This window comes from Girardinichthys multiradiatus, chromosome 14 (genome assembly GCF_021462225.1).
Source record: "Girardinichthys multiradiatus isolate DD_20200921_A chromosome 14, DD_fGirMul_XY1, whole genome shotgun sequence".
NCBI lineage: Eukaryota > Metazoa > Chordata > Actinopteri > Cyprinodontiformes > Goodeidae > Girardinichthys > Girardinichthys multiradiatus.
In genome coordinates this window covers 36,829,826-36,849,723 of record NC_061807.1, presented here as the reverse complement: position 1 = coordinate 36,849,723, position 19,898 = coordinate 36,829,826, and the positions used below count along the sequence as shown (strand labels likewise).

The 19,898-nt window shown below is 37.4% G+C and overlaps 2 protein-coding genes across 3 annotated transcripts; one reads left to right on the top strand and one right to left on the bottom strand.

Moving 5' to 3' along the window:
* The first annotated feature begins 1,336 nt into the window (after positions 1-1,336).
* LOC124880126 (complement C1q-like protein 3) lies at positions 1,337-2,889 on the top strand. Its single transcript, XM_047385059.1, has 3 exons — positions 1,337-1,742; positions 2,296-2,424; positions 2,609-2,889. Exons 1-3 carry the CDS (start codon positions 1,364-1,366, stop codon positions 2,887-2,889), a joined length of 789 nt encoding a protein of 262 aa, XP_047241015.1. The 5' UTR covers positions 1,337-1,363.
* Positions 2,890-3,163: 274 nt separating this feature from the next.
* LOC124880125 (protein mono-ADP-ribosyltransferase PARP14-like) lies at positions 3,164-18,745 on the bottom strand. 2 transcript variants are annotated; one of them, XM_047385057.1, is made up of 15 exons: positions 18,500-18,745; positions 16,965-17,131; positions 10,673-12,751; positions 10,268-10,504; positions 9,951-10,175; positions 9,794-9,860; positions 8,788-8,934; positions 8,617-8,676; positions 8,260-8,436; positions 7,867-8,005; positions 7,730-7,785; positions 5,354-6,034; positions 5,112-5,245; positions 4,845-5,022; positions 3,164-4,748 (listed from the first exon to the last, which is right to left on the bottom strand). In XM_047385057.1, the coding sequence occupies exons 1-15, from the start codon at positions 18,672-18,674 to the stop codon at positions 4,468-4,470; spliced, it is 4,803 nt and encodes a 1,600-aa protein (XP_047241013.1). In that variant the 5' UTR covers positions 18,675-18,745; the 3' UTR covers positions 3,164-4,467. The 2 variants fall into 2 exon arrangements, with proteins under 2 accessions (XP_047241013.1, XP_047241014.1); XM_047385058.1 differs by having other exon boundaries at positions 10,673-12,748.
* Positions 18,746-19,898: the final 1,153 nt, after the last annotated feature.

Below are 19,898 nucleotides of genomic sequence, written 5' to 3'. Positions count from 1 at the left end.
CTGGCTGGTTGCAGAAACCATTGGTCATCACTGTATCACTTCCTAGACCTGTGCAATCTGCTCTGCCCTATGAACTCAGCCAGTGGGCTTGGCGAGTCAGGGGTTTACCAGAAGTGGGCTGACTTTCACCTCCCTCGCCTCATCGGTCCTTTTACAAAACTGTTGATGGGATGGCAAAAAGAGGTCTTAATCCCATCTTGAATTTCTTTGAAAAAGGGGCTTATGTGTCCTGCTAAGAAACTGTGAGGCTAGTTGAACTGTACTCAATGTGCCATGACTGAAGGCAGATGGAAAAATAAGAGCTGCACTGTCAGGAAACGCTTTGTTTTTTTCATGATGAGTTGTATGTTAAAGGAAATTATTTCAAGATGTGCTCCACAATTTAAATCAGATTTTTACAGTATTTATTACATATCTTTAGCCCTCATATAAATAAATAATAAAAGCAGTGATTCAGACTGATTCCCATTAACATCTCTACTGTCATGCCCAAAAACATGGTAAAATGTTAATTTAATTGTAACAAACAATTACAATTTGCAAAGTAAGGCCAAAAAAAAAAAATCATTTAAACCTACAGTGGCTTTACAGTATTGTACTGTACATAGTGAGATTCAGGTTGTGTTTTGTCAGATATTTCAGATGTAACATGTATGTTCTCTTGATCAAGACATTGCTTAAAAATAAATTCAGCATATGGTTTCTAAACCATCTTCTAGTCATTAACTTACCCTCTAAAAAAACAGTTATATGTGTTGACACTCTGGCGCCCATCTCCTCTCTAAAAGAGGCAATACCACACAGCTGTATGGTCAAGGTCTGTGGGATGATGGACCTTGTGGGTATACAAATATAGGTTCTTATATGCCTTTCTGCTTTGATGCCAGATGGCGTCTTAACTCAATGAAGTTAACTATGCAAAACATTAACCACGCAGTTAAGATGCGATCTTAAGATAACTTCACTGGCACATGTAGGCAACAAGCTCCTCTTTGTGCTTCACTTGGAATGTCGAGATGGTACACGTGAAAAAACAAGACAGCGATAAGCACAGAAAACTCACGTGCTCAGTGTCTATGCTGCCTATTGAAATCCCATTGGAACAGTTCCTAGTTTTATTGGTCAGTGGACTCTGAGCTTTCATTTAAGTCATAATACTTACAGACAACAACAGATTTTGAGAAAGCCATAAGGAAAAAAAAACATTGTATTCTGTTATCACAGTTTTTATCTTTCAAGCAGCTTTAATAGAATCTAATAATTAACTCTAAAGTCTGTATAAATATGTTACTTTCCCCAGTTCTTGAACAGTCTTCTTACAGAAGGAGCACACCTGTCTAAAAAACATTACCCAAGCTGAAGAATGAGGTCTGTATCAGTGGTGATTCTCATGTGTCTGGCAGGTGGGCTATCCACCTGCCAGGCTTCATTTGAGACCAATCAGACTCAGGAAGATAAGCTTACAGATGAAGAGCTGGAAAATCATATAATGGAGGTGGAGGACAAACAAACCTTCGATCAAGGGCTTCAAACATTAACAGTTGGGGAATCCAACACAAAATTTCCAGAGGAAGCATGCAAGCCAAACATCTACACCATATTGAAGGAGCTCGGGGCTCTGGAAGAGAGACAGAAAGCCACCGCGAGGGCCCTCGAGGAAACCAATAGACGGCTGGAAACCAGCGAGAAGAAGGTTGCCGCTCTCAACAGCACACTGACAGAGATGAGAAGAACTTATGAAGGTAACAAAACATTACAAAGACATTTTTCACCCAGTGCTCTTTTGCACTACTGCAGTTTTATTTAATACAAGATAACAGAGATTTACTGCAGGTATTTAACAAGTTAAATATGTGTTTTATCCACTACCAGGCTAACTTATTTTGAAATGGACACAATAATAATAAAAACTGTGTGGGTTTGTTCAGTTTTCTTCATAATTTTTTTGTCATACCAGGAAAAATTCAAAGGCCAATTTATCTTCCCCTCCGAATGAGCCCTTAAACATTATTGTTTGTAATAGTTGATTATAAATGAAACGATAGACTTGTAACCAGGAGACTGAGCCTTTGAACAGAATGTGAAGGATTATAACAGAATTCAAGGCTTCTTTGTGTTAATACCACTTTGACTTTAAGTCAAAACCAGATTTTCTCAGTTGCATTATTTGTGTTCAGCAGATGATTGCACTGCAAGAGTGAATCCAAATTAATCTGCTGTTGCTGTAACCTTCAAACCCCAAACGTTTGTCTTTTTTATTCATTTCTTTTTCACTCATATTCTTTTTAATTTCAGAACAACATCAGGTTGCATTTTCTGCAGCAATGCCAACAGAGAGAACCATTGGTCCTGTGAATGTTCTTTATCCTCTGGTATACAAACACGTTCTGTCTAATGTTGGAGGTCATTACAGCCCAGTGACAGGTCAGTAATAATCTTTGTATTTTATGTATTGCTATGCACATTGTTAAATGTAAAAACTGTTAGTGATTTTAACCCAACAGTTATTCTTCCCACAGAGTTTATTCTGATCTTGTTTCTGTCTTGTTTTTCACAGCTGATTTATCTCTGGTTGTTTTAATTTATTTTATTTTATTTCTCTCTGCAGGCTACTTTACAGCACCTGTGAGAGGAATTTATTACTTCTCTTTTTCTTCATTTTCTTGGGGAGGTGAGGGCACCACGGGTGGAAGTCTTTATCAGAACGAAAACAAAGTTGTGTCATGGTACGGTTACAGTAAAAGTGACCCTATCTCTGGGTCTAACAGCGCCATCTTGCTTCTGCAAGCTGGAGACATGGTCAATGTCCGTCTCTGGGATACGAGAAAAATAAGTGATAATGAAAATAGGTACTCAACATTCAGTGGATTCCTACTGTCTCCAATATAAACATTTAGAAAACAGAAACTGCATTCTTTGTGGAAGTTTGTAAATATTTTATTTTCTACTGTCACACCCAGACAAGTTTGAATTATTACATGTGTTAATTTTGCATTTTTAGATATTGACAATGCATACTTGAAAAGCATAGCATGTATTATTATCCAATGCAATAAACATGCATCACTTTACCATAAAACTTGATACCGAATCGTGCATATGTTTTTCCAGCTGCTTTTAAAAGATACTGTACACGATCTTTAATAGCAAAGTAACAAAAATAAAGAAGCTCATAAAACTTTTATTCACTATTTTTATAACCACACAAAGTTCCTTACATTCCCCAACAACATCCTGTATAAATAAAATAAATAGTAAGGCATAACGTTTTTTTGTCCTCACTTAAAACAGAGATCTGTAAGTGTGTGTGTGTGTGTGTGGTAGTTTACATGATACCTCACCTTCATATATGTTAAAGTCAGAATGTTTCTTTTACCATTGAAAAGTGAGATGGTTCCTATATAATAAAGTGGGACACAGGTAATAAATCACATTGCACTTAGCTCCAGCAGTATTACATTTAGGAACATGATTTGAGTTGGTTGCATGTTTCTCTATGTGAAATGTTGTCCTTTTGCTGGTCAGTGTAGTAAATTACAGACTTAGCTAAAAGTTATTGAAATCATGGTGGGCTAGACATGCATAACCCTAATTCACAGGTTAACTGACTGTCTTAAGATGACTTTGCTGTGAAACTGAAAACATTAATTCATGTATGTTTCACATTCCCCTAACTAAAAATGCCTAATAAAAGGTTTGTTCAACATATGTATGAATTTATTCTCAAATAAAAATAATGTAAAGGGCTGCATTGTTTGAAATGCAACTATTTACTAACATTTCTTTGCATTAATGGCATTTATAAAAAAAATAATTTAAAAAAGTCCTGAATTTCTTCTGCGTTTCCCATAGACAATATAAAGTGGAACTAGCTTTATTATATCCAAAATTGCAGTAGGCACTTAAATTGTCATTATATAAAATTTACAAAAAATTAAAAACATAACAGCAAGACACATATGAGTTTAAAAAAATAACTGAGCAGAGTTTTCTCTGTTGCTCCAACATACAACTATAGCAAATTCCACCTCCCCATTGTGTCCAATCTGTGAGATGAAACTTAATGAAATAATGGCTTCAACAAGCAGAAAATGCCTGAAAATGTCTTTTTTGTAATAGGACATGTATTTATTGCTCTACTAACTTTTTAATTGCACACTGAATTCCTTTTCAGGTGCAATACTCTATCTCCAGAGATGAGGAGTTTATAAAAAAAAAAAAAGAACAGTCTTAATTTTCCTCCTATGAATATCTATTTTATAGGCTTGTTTCATACAATGACTATAATGCCATTCTGTGGTACAGTCAAAAGCCTTGTTGAGTCATTTCTACTTAAATGCTATTGATTGCACAGCTCAATTGCTAGCCACCTTTTAAGAGTTATTAGTTAACCAACATTACTGTTATACCTCAAAATAACAGAGTTTTATATTTGCAGTGTTTGACAAAGGAATTGTCAATTTCTGCTCAGCTGAAGGTGATGAGGTATTCTGGGTAGGCCTGGTCATCGTGGAAGATAACAAACATTATGGGCTGCTGCTGGTTGTTCACCAAGCTGTCGAAGCAGTCAGTGGGGTCTGAACCTCGAGGAGGGGGAGCTTTCATGGAGGAACTACCCACTGTGTACCGACCGGTAAGAACACGAGCAACATACAGTCGCTTCATTCCTGATGGGTCCGCTGGACAATAACGATTGGCTGAGTAATCTGCATTGACTGCAAAGTAAACTCCCTTTCCATATGCGGTGGCTGAAAGAAAATTGCATTAACAACTTTTATCTTCCAGCCCATATATATTTTCATGAGATTTTTAAGTTGAAGGTATTTCAATTAGCCAAGGCTTACCATGTGCTCCTGCATAACTCCGGTCAAATCTGTTTCTTTCAATGCAATTGCACGACTCTGCAGATGTGCCATGGTAGAGTTGCATTTCTCCGAGTTCTGCTAGACCATTCTTGGTAAGTATACGCTGCCGACACAAGCTAAAGGCATTCCACAGGTACACGTTTTGCACGCGTTCAATCTGAGACCACAAAAAAGGAATTTACGATTATTTGCCTATAAACTGAGATTTTAGTTGTCATAATTGTGTAACAATGATAGTATACTTACTTTATGAATTTTGTACTTGGTAGTTCTGTGGAAGTCCTTAGCTACATCCTGGTATTCCTGGGAGTTAGGCTGCAACTCTACCTTTTTAAAGATATCCTGGTGCATAGGTTCCCAGTGTGAAGGTAAGTCCAAGGCTAAAGCACAAATTACCCCAAGAAATTTTGGAAATATACATATTTAAAAGTGTTGAGCAAGCATGGTGTGTGAAAAAAGAAGACACTATGCAGTCTTTTATACCCTACCTTCGGACTCTGTCCTTTTCAGTTTATATGTTTTGCCGGTTTTCCAGTCAGTGGCTTCCAGTGAATTTAAATTTACTTTGAGAGTCACGCCATCTGGTGTCTCCATCTCCACAGACACTTTTTTCTGTAAGTGAGCTTCCTCCAGCATGTAGTTGTCACAAAGGCTCAGCTCTTGCCATTGTCCTTTATCATCTTTCATTGCCCACTGGATGGTAAGAGCCAACATCGCCTCTTCCTTATCTTTAATGTCTTCTTTAAGTGCTTTCTGGACTGCTTTGTTTATTAGCTCAAGAACACTGAAGACGTCTTCCTTCAAACCTTTAAGGACATATACTTCTTGGCCTGACCCTGACTGATCTCTTCCCCTGGATCTACCAGCATTAACTGGTTTGTGCTCTAAACTTATTCCTGTGACTTTGATTTTTGCCCTCACTGCGTCCAACTCCATTTTATCTAGCTTATAGAAACTGTCCACATCCACTGTTCTCTCTAAAAGTTCTTGCTGCACAATCAACTCCAAATCTTTTTTGACACTCTTGGTGACATCTGGGCCACAACTGATTACACGCAAAACTGTGAGCTCGGGCTTCGGAGAAATGAAGGTTTGGTCTTGTTTAAACAAGGATGTTGAGAGTCTAGAGAACTTTTCTTGTAGCTTCTTCAGCTTTTGTCTAGCATTGTCTGCAATAAGAAAAAACAAAAGGTTAATGATCTGCTCTTTAACTTAGCAATATAAGTACAATGTGTGACTGCTGAACTGTGAACCAACAACTTTCCGAATCCCTTGCTGGTAGGGGTGTAACAATAAACACAGGTGATGATATTAAATATTAGGTTCATGACAGCAACATGAGACACGAATTTAGCAAAATTATTGTGGAAAGGCAGAATGGCAAGATTTTGTTTTCACAAGGGGAAATAAGGGTTTCACAAATTACAAACTGGGTTTTTTAAAACCTATAGAGAGCACAGTATTGTTGTTCCGGTTTGATTACTTCTTGTGTTAGAGTTTGTTTGCATGTCCGATTCTAAATTGGCCCCTAATAAAAACAGGCACTGAAAGTTCTAACAAATATAATGGTTTCATACATCTCAAACTATTCTGTGTAAAATTATTCGGTTTACCTTTGATCAATCTGTGAATTTAAATCAGGAGCTACGAAGCAGATGACAACTTTCATGTCACTAGCAACAAGCCTAAGAAGGAATTGTGGTCAGCTGAATTTGTCAACAAGACAAAAACAACTTCTTGCTTGCTTCAAAATAAAAGTAACAATAAGTTATCCGGAGCCAATAAAATAGCTTTGTCATATAAGGTTTGCAGGATCGATGTGCAAACAGGAGCTTTGAAACTGCATGGTGAGTAGACATGTTTAATGAGAAGAAAACTGGACAGGTAACTTACAAAGACGTAGGACATGGAGCATGGGCAGAATAACTGGCATGGAGCTGGCATGCAAACAGTGTCATGGAGAAAACAGACATGGCAGATAAACCAACAGGAGGATCCAGTGGTAAGCAATAAATACCAGGGTATAAATACATGGGGAAGAGTGGAGAAAGACAGGGCAAACTAGGTGGAAGCAATAAGGAGGAGATGAGACAGCTGAGACCAATGAAGGGAGAAAAAGCTGAAGGAGGGGAGAACATGGCAAGAGCAGACATAAAGGAACACAGAGACAGTAGAATAGTAACACTGAGAGAACATAAAGGAAACAGACATCTACAGAAATCCCAAACAAAAAACAACTAAGGATAATGACAAGCCTACACTTACTTCACCCAATAAAGTCACATGCTAACAGTAACTGGAAATTGTTTCGCAAAGCAGACATAACTTTGAACAGAAATAATGAGCCACTTTAAATAGGGGTGGGAAACTTTAGGCACTTCACAATTTGGGGGGTTTAAATGCGATTATGAATCAATTGTTGATGCAACATGATGCATATAACATTAGTTTTACATTGACTGCATAAGGAGGGACTGCTATCCCACTATTCCCTTTAGTGCAGAGAATGCTGCTAGTATTGAATATGTTTTGCTCAGACATATTCATGTGAACGACTAATAAACCATCCTCTTGCCTTTAAGGTTGTTCACAATTAGTTATTATTAACAACTAACATTAAGACTATAAATTCTTAACATTTGTAAATCAGTTCATTCTGTCCATTTCTGCATCTTCATACATCTCAAAAGAAAAAAAAGAAATTAATTACAACTCCTAGTTTTAAAATCTGATTCTCATGGTAAAGTATTTCATCCCACTACTTTTTACCAGTTTAGTTTATCAAGATGCCTTTGTTTGTGCAAAATAGTTTAAAATCAGCTTAAAACATTAACAGAAGAATATTTTCATAAATGGAAGCAAACCTTTAAGGCTGAGGCGGCTCTTTACAATTAGCCCAAAGCGACTCTCCAGCTCTGACCTGTAGAAACACGACAGGGAGACTGAACTAAGCATTCTGACTCAGAGAAAAACACATTGTGATCACATCAAAGTCTCTGACCTGAAATCCTTGAAAACTGCTTGTTGCAGGATGACGACGCGGATGAGAGAAAGAGAAACAGGATTCATGTCCCTGATTGTTGAGGCCAAGCCATCCAGCATTGCTTTAGAAGCATCAACAGAGCTCAAACGTCCCTGTCCTAGAAGGGTAAAGACACGGTTCAGTCATAAATTCACATGCAGTTATTAGACATGCTTCTGTCCGGATGCTGGGCTTGGTGCTTGAAATTGCACATTATCTGATTTATCAACATATTTATTGTTCATTTTTATCTAAAACATTCCCTTTGCTTGATGATACACATTGTTTAATAAAGGTTTTTTAAGATAAATTTACAGTTTTTCTCAGCCAATTCAGCACTACCAGAATCACACATCACGATGGAGCACAAACCTGTATTAATGGCTGGGAATGCCACTGAGCCAAATCCTTTGCTCTCACAGAGTTTCAGAATCTTTGCGCAGTTCTTGCGGATCAGATCACAGTCGGATTTGAAGCCAGCATGGACGATTTCCTTACACCCAAGAAGCCCAGGTTGTGTTGAGCAGATGAGGTCTGCAGGAATGCCCACTGAAAACATAATACAACACAAACAAATTTTGTAAAATAGATCTTAAGTGGTAATAAATGAATTAGTAATTTTTTTTATCATCCTATTCTCTCAAACAAGGATTTCTATTGCAAAGATTTTATGAAAACCTAAAACCTCCTAAGATGGTTGTTTATGATATTTTTGTTCTTGGGGTTTACCTTTTGCTAACTCTGCAGCGACTGCTGGTCCTGCTGCTGTCAGAATGGCGTTGGAGACACCTGTTTGTAAAAGAATAGTTATAACATTATGGATTGAAATATGATAAATTACTGAATTAAAGTTAAAAAGTTAATGTTTTTTTTTTCAACAGGCTAACATTTAGATCTTACCAGACTGATGATTTTTGAAGTCAGTTGTGTTGACGATAACATCGGTTCCTGCAGCTACAATGTCACCATGGAGGATCTGTAGCTTGACTCCGCCTATCATGGCTGTGACCTCATCATTAGTTATGGAGACATGCCTGTAAAAGGAAGCTAAAAAAGCAGCAATAACAAATATTAATTAATTTGCTTTAATACTTTGATTATAATATTCCACTGTTGATGTTAAACTGGTTTGGCGTGTTTTTGTTTCAACAAGATTTCCTGCTGCAAAAAGTTTCTATTTTTTAGCAACCTTTGTTTAGAAATATAACAAATCACTGTATATTTTGAGTTTAAAGGAAGTTAAGAGGAAAGTTTAGTATTTTTTCTATGGTTTTCTGTTAGTTTCAGTGAAGTATTGGAACCTACTTGATGTTTAAAGTGGTTAATTAAACCTTAAAATTTCTCCTCTGGTAGAATAATTCAGCAGGTAAAAACCTGCTCTTGATAGTTCATCCTGTTCATGAGCATTCTAGTCAACTGTGAAAAATAAAACAGTTGGTGTTGCAATTTTCAAGTATGTTATCAAAAGATAACAGTGTTTAAAATAGAAGCGCTCATTTCAGTGCTGTGATTGTCAATTTTCACAAAACTAAAAACATTAAAGAGTGGGTAGATGAAATCATCTCCAGGACTAAAGAAAATGATATGAGGTTAGGTAACAGTTGTTACAGTTTAAGACAATATGTTTTCGTTTACAATCCACGTGGCTCATCCTTTTGGAAACCAAAAGTTAGAACTTCGCCAGGACAAACAAAAAGTAGAATGCTCAGCTTTTAAAAAGTGGTTTTAATATATTGTCTGGAAGCTTTTTTGCAGCCAACAGGCCAATCCGTTCTTGTTTTGCTAAAAGGGGAACGATAACATTTTGATTTAGTCAAATCAAAATTTGGCACTTCAGTAGAATATAAACATCAGATTAATCTGGGAATAAACCTGAGTATCTTAAAAATATACAAAATAAACCAACCTTGAGCTGGATTAACATCATTTGTAAATCCTCTAAGATGAAGGTCCCCCTGGGCAGACTGGAGGGCCTGTAGTAGAAATGTAAAAACATCTGAGGCCAATCTAGTATAAAATAATGTGAAACCAGTCTACTAAAAAATGTATTGCATTTTCCTCACCTTGCTTGATTCTTTGTCCATAGGTTGAACAACAATTCGCACCAGGAAAGGTGACCTCCTGGTCTGGTTTTGTTCAAACACACTAACTTCCTCCAGAAGAATCCTACATGCTACGTTGTTTGGAAAACGCAGGAGACTTCCAGTTCCAAGCACTGGAAGAGTGACTGAACTGTAGGCTCTGACATTACAGGTAGTCAGTATCTTTTTGATTCCCTGCCTCAGCGCCTGTGAAGTTCAAAGTAAAAAAATACAAAAATAAATAAACATTAAAGCCAAACTACTGAACTACTCTCATATTACTAACAGAAATATTTCACCTGGGCTGCAGATCCATGTTGGTTGTTATCCCAGGACAGCAGGTTGAGGAAGAAGACAGCTTTACATTTAAGACCAGGTAACCCTTCAACCACAACACTTTCACTTGGCAGAGTTGCCCCTCCTGCTTCCTTGTGAAATTTTGCCTCCAGCTGTCCTCCAGTCATGTTGCTTAAAGTATTTCCAATGCGGGTAGACACAGGATCATGACCAACCATAGGAGATACAATGGCATCCACCTAGGACAGAACAGTTTAATGTAATCCAGTTAAAAGAACCTTCTCATCATGGTGAGTAAATGACTGGAGTTGACCGTAGCAAACATTACCATATCAAATAGTCAATGGTCTGAATTAAGTCTTTAGATGTTTAATAATGCAGCTTGACTTGTATGCAAAGTATTTTACCTGTTGGTTCTCAATTGTTCCTTGAACAATCTCAACTTGTACAGGGGCTTCAGCAGTGGCTCCACTTGCTGCTTCTTGGTCAGGAACATCCACCTTGAAACCCAAATCTTTTTCCGGCAGAAGTCGGTCACATGCTTCCTGCAGGGCCCTCACCACCTCTCCCCTTTTGTCTATCAGTATGATTTTGCTAAGGCTTCTCCCACCCTGACTACCGAACTCCTTAATGGCAGTTACGATAGCCTCAGAGCAAACTTTGATAGGAACACCATATATGCCTGAGCTGATGCATGGTAGGGCAATAGACTTGAACTCCATCAGTTCAGCTAAATCGAGAGCTTTGCGGATGGTTTTCTCCAGTATGACCCTCTCTCTGCCACTAGCTTTTCCACTTTCAGGTCCAACAGCATGCAGCAGGTTCTTGCACTTCAGGTCCCCTCCTGTAGTTACTACTACTTCACCGACAGCAATTTTTCCAGTCTGTTCTACAAGAACTTTGCATTCTTTTTGCACTTGAGGGCCACCTGCTTTACTGAGTGCAGCAGCAACACCACCAACATGGTTCAAATCTTCATTGGCAGCATTTACAATGCCATCTGCATACTGTTTTGTTATGTCACCCTGGTAAACAATCATCTGAAGCCCATGCTGAAGATTGTATTTGGCAACAGTACTATTCTCTCTGCTCAAGTGAGGCTGTTCCTCAAGCTGTATGAGACACTTTTGAGAATGTGCAACCTTTAAAAGGCTTTCTCTTCCAGAGTGACTATTAAAATATCTTGCCGCCCCTGGCAGGTCAATGGTCACTCTGTTTTGCACAGTAGAGTCAAGAAGTGGACCCAGCCTATTCCTGACTTCAGTCACTTTGCTGGATGAACCTACAAGCAACACCATTGGGCTAGAAGAAGACACTTCAGGACTGAAGGTAACATCTGAATAGTCAAACCCCTGTATCTGCAGAAACTCTGGTAAAAGAGGAACTAACTCACGGAAAGGGAGAATGACTTTGCCTTCCATGCTTGTCTGGTCTAAAATAAACTGAGATACAGTTTCACTGAGCTCTTCAACCTCTTCAGTGTGACCAAGCAAACACACAGTGCCATCTGCACCAAACACAACATTAGCTCTGTACTGCTTTTGGTTCATCTCATTTGTCTTGGATTTAAGCTTTTCACAAAGCTCTGGTGGAACAACAGGGCAGTTCAGAATATCATATCTAACATCCTTAAAGTTTTCTTGGATCTTTTTTACAGAGTCATCTAAATTATCGGCACTGAGAGAAAAAAAGTGTAGCGTTGTGTCCCGTATTTCTGCTTCAACCATCTCAGCAACTCCTAAAAAGTCACAAAGCAACCCTGGACCACCATAACATTTTTTTAGGAAGGCCAAAAAGTGTGGGCTTTTGTCAGCAATTGCCTTCTCGAACACTAGTTTCTCCTTTTCAGTGATTACCTCACCAGCCTTGAGAAGTTCATCCACAGATCCTGTCAAAACTATCTTACCTTCATCAGCCTGGGTGACTTTCAGTGTTGGAAATTTTTGCCCTAAACTGCATTTAATCTCTTTCCAGAGGAGACGCAGTTTGGCCTCACCGATTCGACGAACAGTGGTTTGCGTGTCACTTGAACGAGATCCTCGATTTTTAACACACAGAGAGCTCAAATCTGTTAACCTGGCTTCCACCTGGTAACGCTCCCCTACAACAACAGCCATCCCGATCTCACTGTACACCTTCACCTTGTCTGTGGTCTGATGAGAGCTGTAGGACTGCAGCAAAGCTTTCACTTTGTGAGAGTCCACCTCATAGTGGCACTTGTAGCCATCAAACAGTTTGTTAACTTCAGATTTCCAGTCTTTAAATTCACCTACAGTGCCTGGCTGAGCCACTCGCCTGACTAAAATTCTCTCCTCCTCTGGTTGAAGCTCAGCAGTGCAGGAAAGTAAGGCCAGCTGATTCTCCAGTTCTTCCTTGACTTTTGGAGATTCCTTCAGGTAGCGAAAGATATAAATGTCACGCTTTAGCTCGTATTCTTCACTACTTGTTAGCAGGTTTGGAGGAATACTGGACTGTTGCTTCTGCTGCTGGAAAAAGACAAAACATAACAAAAACTGTATGCATCAGTTTAGGGTTTCAGCAAACAATAGCCTCATCAAGTAGCCACTGACGGCTGCTTTACAATACTGTACAAGATGCACTTAATCAAATATAAAGAAAAGTCAGATTAGTTATCTGCAGAAAACAACTTGGATTGTTTTATTGTCAAATGACATTGAAAATAAACAAATGCCAATATAAAATTTAAATAAATAACTAAATAGCTTTAATTACTGCTTTGTTTTACCCATGGATTAAAATCTCTACCAGATTTGATTCTTGGTTTCTCCTTTTTCTTGTGAATATTCCAAGATTTTATTTCATACAGCTTGTAATAGAAAAAATATAATTTTTAAACTAAGAATGTTTTAAGGTGACTTTAATAAGTCTGGTTTTTTTGTGTGTGTTTTTCTGTGTTTCCTTTCTTTCCCTATCCAAAACTATGAAATTAAAATGTATTAAATGATCAGTGGTATTTAAAGGTCTGATATGACATGCTCAAATATTAATAAAATATTATTCAAAGCCAAATATACTGAATAGTATTTTGTTTCTCCATAGAAATGTATGTATCTCTGTCTGTTAACAGAATTTCTTATTTAAGAATGTGAGCAGTTTATTCAGTAGCTGAATACACTGAACAAAACATTTGAAATCATCAACAATTTGTGCTTTTTGGAGCCTGCTTTCCATATTTATGATGCTTTTAGAATATGTAATAGGAGATTTGACATCATTCTGCTGAAATATCTTCATATGTTCCTTGGTGTCAGTTATAGCTTTACATTTATACTGCTCACACATTATCGGTACCCTTTATGCATCCTCCTGACAAGCCCAACATGATCCATACCACTGGTAGATTTAGATTCAAAATTATTTTCGTTCAACCAAAATGCTACTTTTTTTATAGTAAATAAGACAGGCAGCTATCAAGGAATACAATAATGTAAAATGAGTACTGATTCAAACATCAAACTCTATTTATTTACACTTTTTATTTAAGAATGGTGCCTTAAAAATCCTTAATCCCCAACTCAATAATGAACAGAAAAATCTATATTGGCATTACAGTAATCAAATCGTTCTTATAATTCCTGATCAGATTACTGCAGAATTCTACTGGTATTTTGACTACAGCGCTCAGCAGACTGCATTAATTCTTTTAAGACATCGATATTTGTTCCTTCTCTCATGGAGCCAACACTGGAAAAAACAGTAAAAGTAAAAATCCAAACAATACTTTTTGGGATTTTTTTGCTTTGTAAACATCATCAGGTAGAAATTATCTTCTATCTATAGCGATAAATCTAAATGTGGTAACGGTGCAATATTTTCCCATCTCTAGTACAAATAATTGTGGGCTTCTCTGTATGGGGTCTGTTCACCTTTGACTGTTAATTTCATTACTATCCTAGCCTGGCAGATCTGTTTTTTAACAAACAAAACCCAACTCTGGTCTCTGTGAATTTGACTACCAAACTAGAGTTACCCTTTTTTTTCAAGGATGAGTTTGTGCCTAGAAAACTCTGGCATAAATCACGTATGGCAGGCTGGATTATACAATGTGTATTTTGCCTATTTTTCAGCATCCAGTATAGGAAAAAAAGGGAGGGATTGACACATAAAATAAAGTATTAAGAAATCCATAGCCATATTTAGTTATTGAATGCGTCATTGGATCTAAACAGCTTATCAAATCAACAACTAATATAAGGAAGGTATTGACTGACAGAGTCATTCAATTCAATTCAATTCAATTCAGTTTTATTTATATAGCGCCAATTCACAACACATGTTGTCTCAAGACACTTCACAAAGGGTTTGGAATGGTGCGGGGTTGTTGGGGAGGTTAAAATAAACCGGCTCATGTGACATAATCAACATTCAGTTTAATCAATACACATGTCTGTATAATGCAGCAAACCACCACATTAGGCAACGAAAGGCAAGTTTATTTTTGTAGCACATTTCAGCAACAAGACAATTCAAGGTGCCTTACATGAATAAAACATAAGTATAGAAAACACATAATAAAGGCAGGTAAAGAAAAGTTGGACCACAGACTAAAATTTATTATGTTTATGTCTTTTTTTGTTAATCGGCATATATCCAATAATGGAACAGAAAACTATACAGAAATTATTTCAAGATTGTTTCAACTAATATAAGAAGTGGACCTCCGACCCTCCAGACGACTATGAAATCTTTGTGGAGTGGTAAATACGAAGCAAAACATCTGCCACTTTTTTTCACTCTTCCAGACCACCAGTGTTGGTTCCAACGAGGGATTCTGTGATTGGAACCGCTGATTCAGCAACAGGATCCACAGACAATGCTGTGTTTAGCCTTACTGCTCCTTGTTTTCTGTTCAACTGACTGGCTGTTCTGCTTGATGTTTGCTGCACTTTTTGGAAAACATTTTCTCTTTAAACATCCAGTTACCGGTTGCTACTGATTATCTGCCGGGACACAGTGCAGACCTCTGTGATCACAGGATCATCATTAGCTTCAGCGATGGATGCGACACCTGTAACAATATGGCTGCTTGCACAAAGTGCACAATCTTCTGAAGCTCTTGTATACCAGCTGGTAACATTGAGATCTTTGTATCTAAAACGTCTTTTTCAGATTAATGTTGGCCCTGATGTTTAATGTGCTGCATGCACAGCTATTGGCCATGGTGGATGTTTTAGGAGTGACCATTGGTGGCTGCCCAGTGATAGGACATGTTTTACCCAGCAACTCTGCCCTGCTATCAGGCTAATAAAATTCTATACAGTGATTTTCAGCCGCACAGCTATATCCTCATGGTGCATTAGGCTACATCTTGTTCAATAGATTATCAGTACTGAATTACATACAAAGTTATGAAATCAATATTTGTAATAATCAAATACCTCTTGAGTCTTATTAGCACTTCCCAAATAAAATCATTGAGTATTTCTTACTCTTGTAGGAGGTTTATTAAATATTCTGACCAAAACTTCAGTTTCTAGTGCAGTGGTCAGTTTTTAAAATGCTATAAAACTGAAAACCAAACTGTTATCAGAAAACTTCACCAGAGTCTAAATTTATAACTAATACAGTTCATATGGTTATATTGTGGGACTTTTCTACTGCACCTTGAATTTGAATGCATCATGGATTTAAAACGATGTAAAACTTTCTTTAGAAGTGCAGCTGGTGAAGAAACAAGTCTTGAAAGGAATGTGTTTCAGCACAATCCGTGCCTTAGTGTCTGATGGGCCCCACCCATTTTAGATGCACTACCAGTCAAATGTTTTAGATACACTTTCTCACTTAATAGGTCTCTTTATTTTCTTCAGCATGTACATTGTAGCTTCTCACCAAAAGCAACATAACTATGAATGAACACATATGGAACTGTGTAGTAAACAAAAACTGTGAAATAACACTAAATATTTTTATATTTTAGATTCTTCCAAATAGCCATTTTTTGCTCTGATTACTGTTTTGCTCTCTTGTTATTCTCTCCATGAGCTTCATGAGGTTGTCACCTGAAATGGTTTTCCAAAGAGTCTTGAAAGAACTTCCCAGAGGTTCATTGATATTAATATTTCAGTCATCACAGCAAAGGGGCGGCTACTTTAAGGAATCTAAAATATAAAACATAATTAAAGTACTTTTACAATTTTGTGTTTGCTACATAATTCCATATGTGTTAATTCACAGTTTTGATGCCTTCATTGAGAATCTATGTACAATGTAAATAGTCATAAACATAAAGAAAACCATAAAATGAGAAAGTGGTTGTAAAACCTCTGACCGGTAGTGCATGTTGTGTGATCCCTGGGCCTGTGTGAGCTGTTTAAGAAAGAAACTTTGAGTTTAAGCTTAAGACATGGATGCGATACCATTAACAAGCCAGATATGCACTGATGTAAGCATGGTAAAGCAACTTGCATTTACAAAAATCTGTGATTTACACCACAATGTCCAGTGTCTTAATTATAATTTCTAGATGCAGTTACAAGCTGAATTCAATGACAAAAGGGGTGCTAAGAACTCCTCCTTCTTCTTTCCAATCAATTTTTCTCCACTGAATTGCACTAAAACGTATAACAGGAGATGTGAGAAGCAATTTTGCTGTGACAGTGTCATTAAACTATAAAGGAAAAAAAAACAAAGACAAAATTTCTAAGCCTTAATTTATTTCTCTTAAATTTTCAAACATACCGGAGATGTGGTTGCTAACTTCAGGTTTGGACTGCCTGCCGGGCCTGGGGGCACAGTAGCGTTATCAGAGGAGGTGCTGGGTCGGGCATTGTCTCGCACATTCAGCACTATAGTAACACCAGCAATCTCCAGAACGTGCTTAGATCTCTGTAGGACACTTTGTTGAGCTGCATGGAGAAAAAAAATAAAGAAAATATTCAAACAGCATGAATGATTTCTTTAACAGATTTAGGCCAAATGTCTGCCTGTTGTGTTGACACACCTCTGAGAGTTGTCATAACAACCATGGGATTAGATGGGATGCAGGATACGATGTGGCATGTTACTTTCATTGTTATAAAAGACTTCTGATTGTTTCTGATAAACTTCCACTCTACCTCAGCAGTTTCATTTTCGGAAACGCTACATACAAAATTATAAAACCTTCTTTTTATACACATTTACTTACTCAAAAATTGGGATTCGAGAGAACAAAACATTCATAATTATCAGAAAGACTACTCCTGGTCGCTGACTCAATTCTGCCATGTTGCAGTTTGTTCCTCACTGTCTCAGGCGTGATTTCCATATCTCGTTCGAGGCATCCATGGCAAATCAGCACCCGGGATATGTTGTTCCAATACAGGAAAAGAGCCCAGACATACCACTTACACTATGGTGAATCTCAAAAAATGTGCCACTTAAACTTTAAATAAGATCTGGCATGTTTTTGTTGCTAAGGTCTGACTTTATAATTTAAGAAAACTTCAGTTTTTTTTTTTTATGGAAATATCTGATTTTACAATGTCAGAGACAGAGAATACATTGATTTTAATATTGTAAATGTATGCCTTTAATCACTGAAACATTTTTTTTCTTGCAAATTTACAACTTTTTGATTTATTAAACAATACCCAAATTTTCTCATACATATGTGAAATTAATCTAGAACTTTCTGAGTTTTTTGGGTGGAAATTGTAGTCCTCTGTGACCACATTATTATTATTATTTATATGCAGTGGCCCTAATCCTCAGTTGTAGTTTCTCTACCCATTCACCTATTCTTTGGTAACTTTAATTGTAGTTAATCCCCCTTAATAAAAAAAGTTTTTAGAGTGTAGGTCTTGTAACAAGGTCCCATGCTTGTTTATTATTTAATAGATTGTTATTACAACACTGTAAGAAGTCTGCTAACTAAAAAACACACACCTTGTTAGATAAGCTATTTAAAAGTTAGATTAAACAACAGGAGAATAGGCTCCTTGGGTCACGGCTTTTAACACCTCTGTACATGATGCAGCAGTGAAAGTGAAACTGAACGGTTGCGTCTCTAAAAATAGAAAGGGAAAATCAGTAAAATGTTGAATCACTGATTGATAAAGTATGCTATATGCCTACTAAATGTTCTGAATAGTATAATACTAATAATATAAGACATGTAAAATAGAGAAATGTCCTGTTAAATTTTACTTTCACTTTTACCTGAATTGATTACTGTACAGATAAACTTCATTTTATTCAACTTTAAACTTTATTTAACGAATCCGCTGTCTTACCGTCTTGCTCTTTAAAAGCAATACTGTAAACTGTCCCCCCGACCTCAGTCACCGAGCCGCACTCTCCTCCGCCCGATTTGCGCTTAATTTTGAAATAACTTTCTATCCTCTTCCTTTGATCGTCGTTCAAATGAGCGCACTCAAAGAAAACGGGAAACTTGTCATTAGTGTCCATACTGATCGCTTATTTCTGCAGGATGGATGAATAAACGCACTTGTGAGTCGCACCTAAGCCCAGCTCTAACAGCTCGGAAATCAGCTGGCATCCAATATGACATGCGCCCCTTGTGTTCATAGAGCGTATCAGCAGACGCCCGCAGAGGGAAAAACACGCTGACAGTAAAGGAGTCAGACACTTACGAACCTCCCAATCACACATAAATATTACATTGTGTCTTTCATAGCATCGGGTTTTAAATACAAAGACGTAGTTTGTGCTTTATTTCACCAGCTCACCAGAACTGTTTTATCAGATGGGGGTAAATACCGGCTGTCAATTCCTAAAACACAGCACAGAGGAGGAGCACATTAACTCTTTAGTCAGGGGCACACCTTAGAAATCATTAATTCAATAAACAGTTTTTACTGGTATGCAGTGCCACAAAACCGATCACAGATTTAGTTTGCTTTTCTGTCACATTTAAAATTGTCAAAACAGAACAAATTTCAATATCTGAAAAAGACAACCTCAGTAACTAAAAAAGACAGTTTTCAAATAATGATTTCATTTATTGCAGGAAAACAGCTAACCAAGCCATTTTGTTTTTGTTAAGTTTAATTACTCACACCTGGACCAGATCAAGAAATTGCTTAATTAGACCATTTCTGACATGAAGTAGGCTACAAGATCTCAAAAAGAAACACATCATGTCCCCATCTAAAGAAATTCGAGAACAGATGAAAAGTCAAGTCATTAAAATCAGTATGAGAAGGGTTATATACAGTAGCATATGTAAAGTTTTGGAATTTTAGCAAACCACAGAGAGTACAGAAATTGAGAAAACATGAACCTGTGGTTAACCTTCACAGAAGTGTCTGCCCCACCAAAATTACTCTCAGAGGGCACCGAGAATCACATAAGAACCCAGAAAAAACATCTAAAGCACTGCAGGCCTCACTTACCTCATTCAGGGTCAGTGTTCATGATTCAACAATAAGAAAGAGACTGGTTAAAAACTGCATCCAGTGGAGAGTTCCAAAGCAAAAACCAATATCCGAGCTACCGCACCCTGTTGGCGGTCAGACGCCTTGGAGCGCCTCCAGTCCTTGGTCCCCAGAAACAGTCACACACTCTATCTAAAGACTCTTAAATGAACGACTCTCATACAGTTTCTAACTTTTAGCTCCTTTAATCTAAATTTAGGCAGAGGAATGATTACATAGATCAGCACTGAGGCTC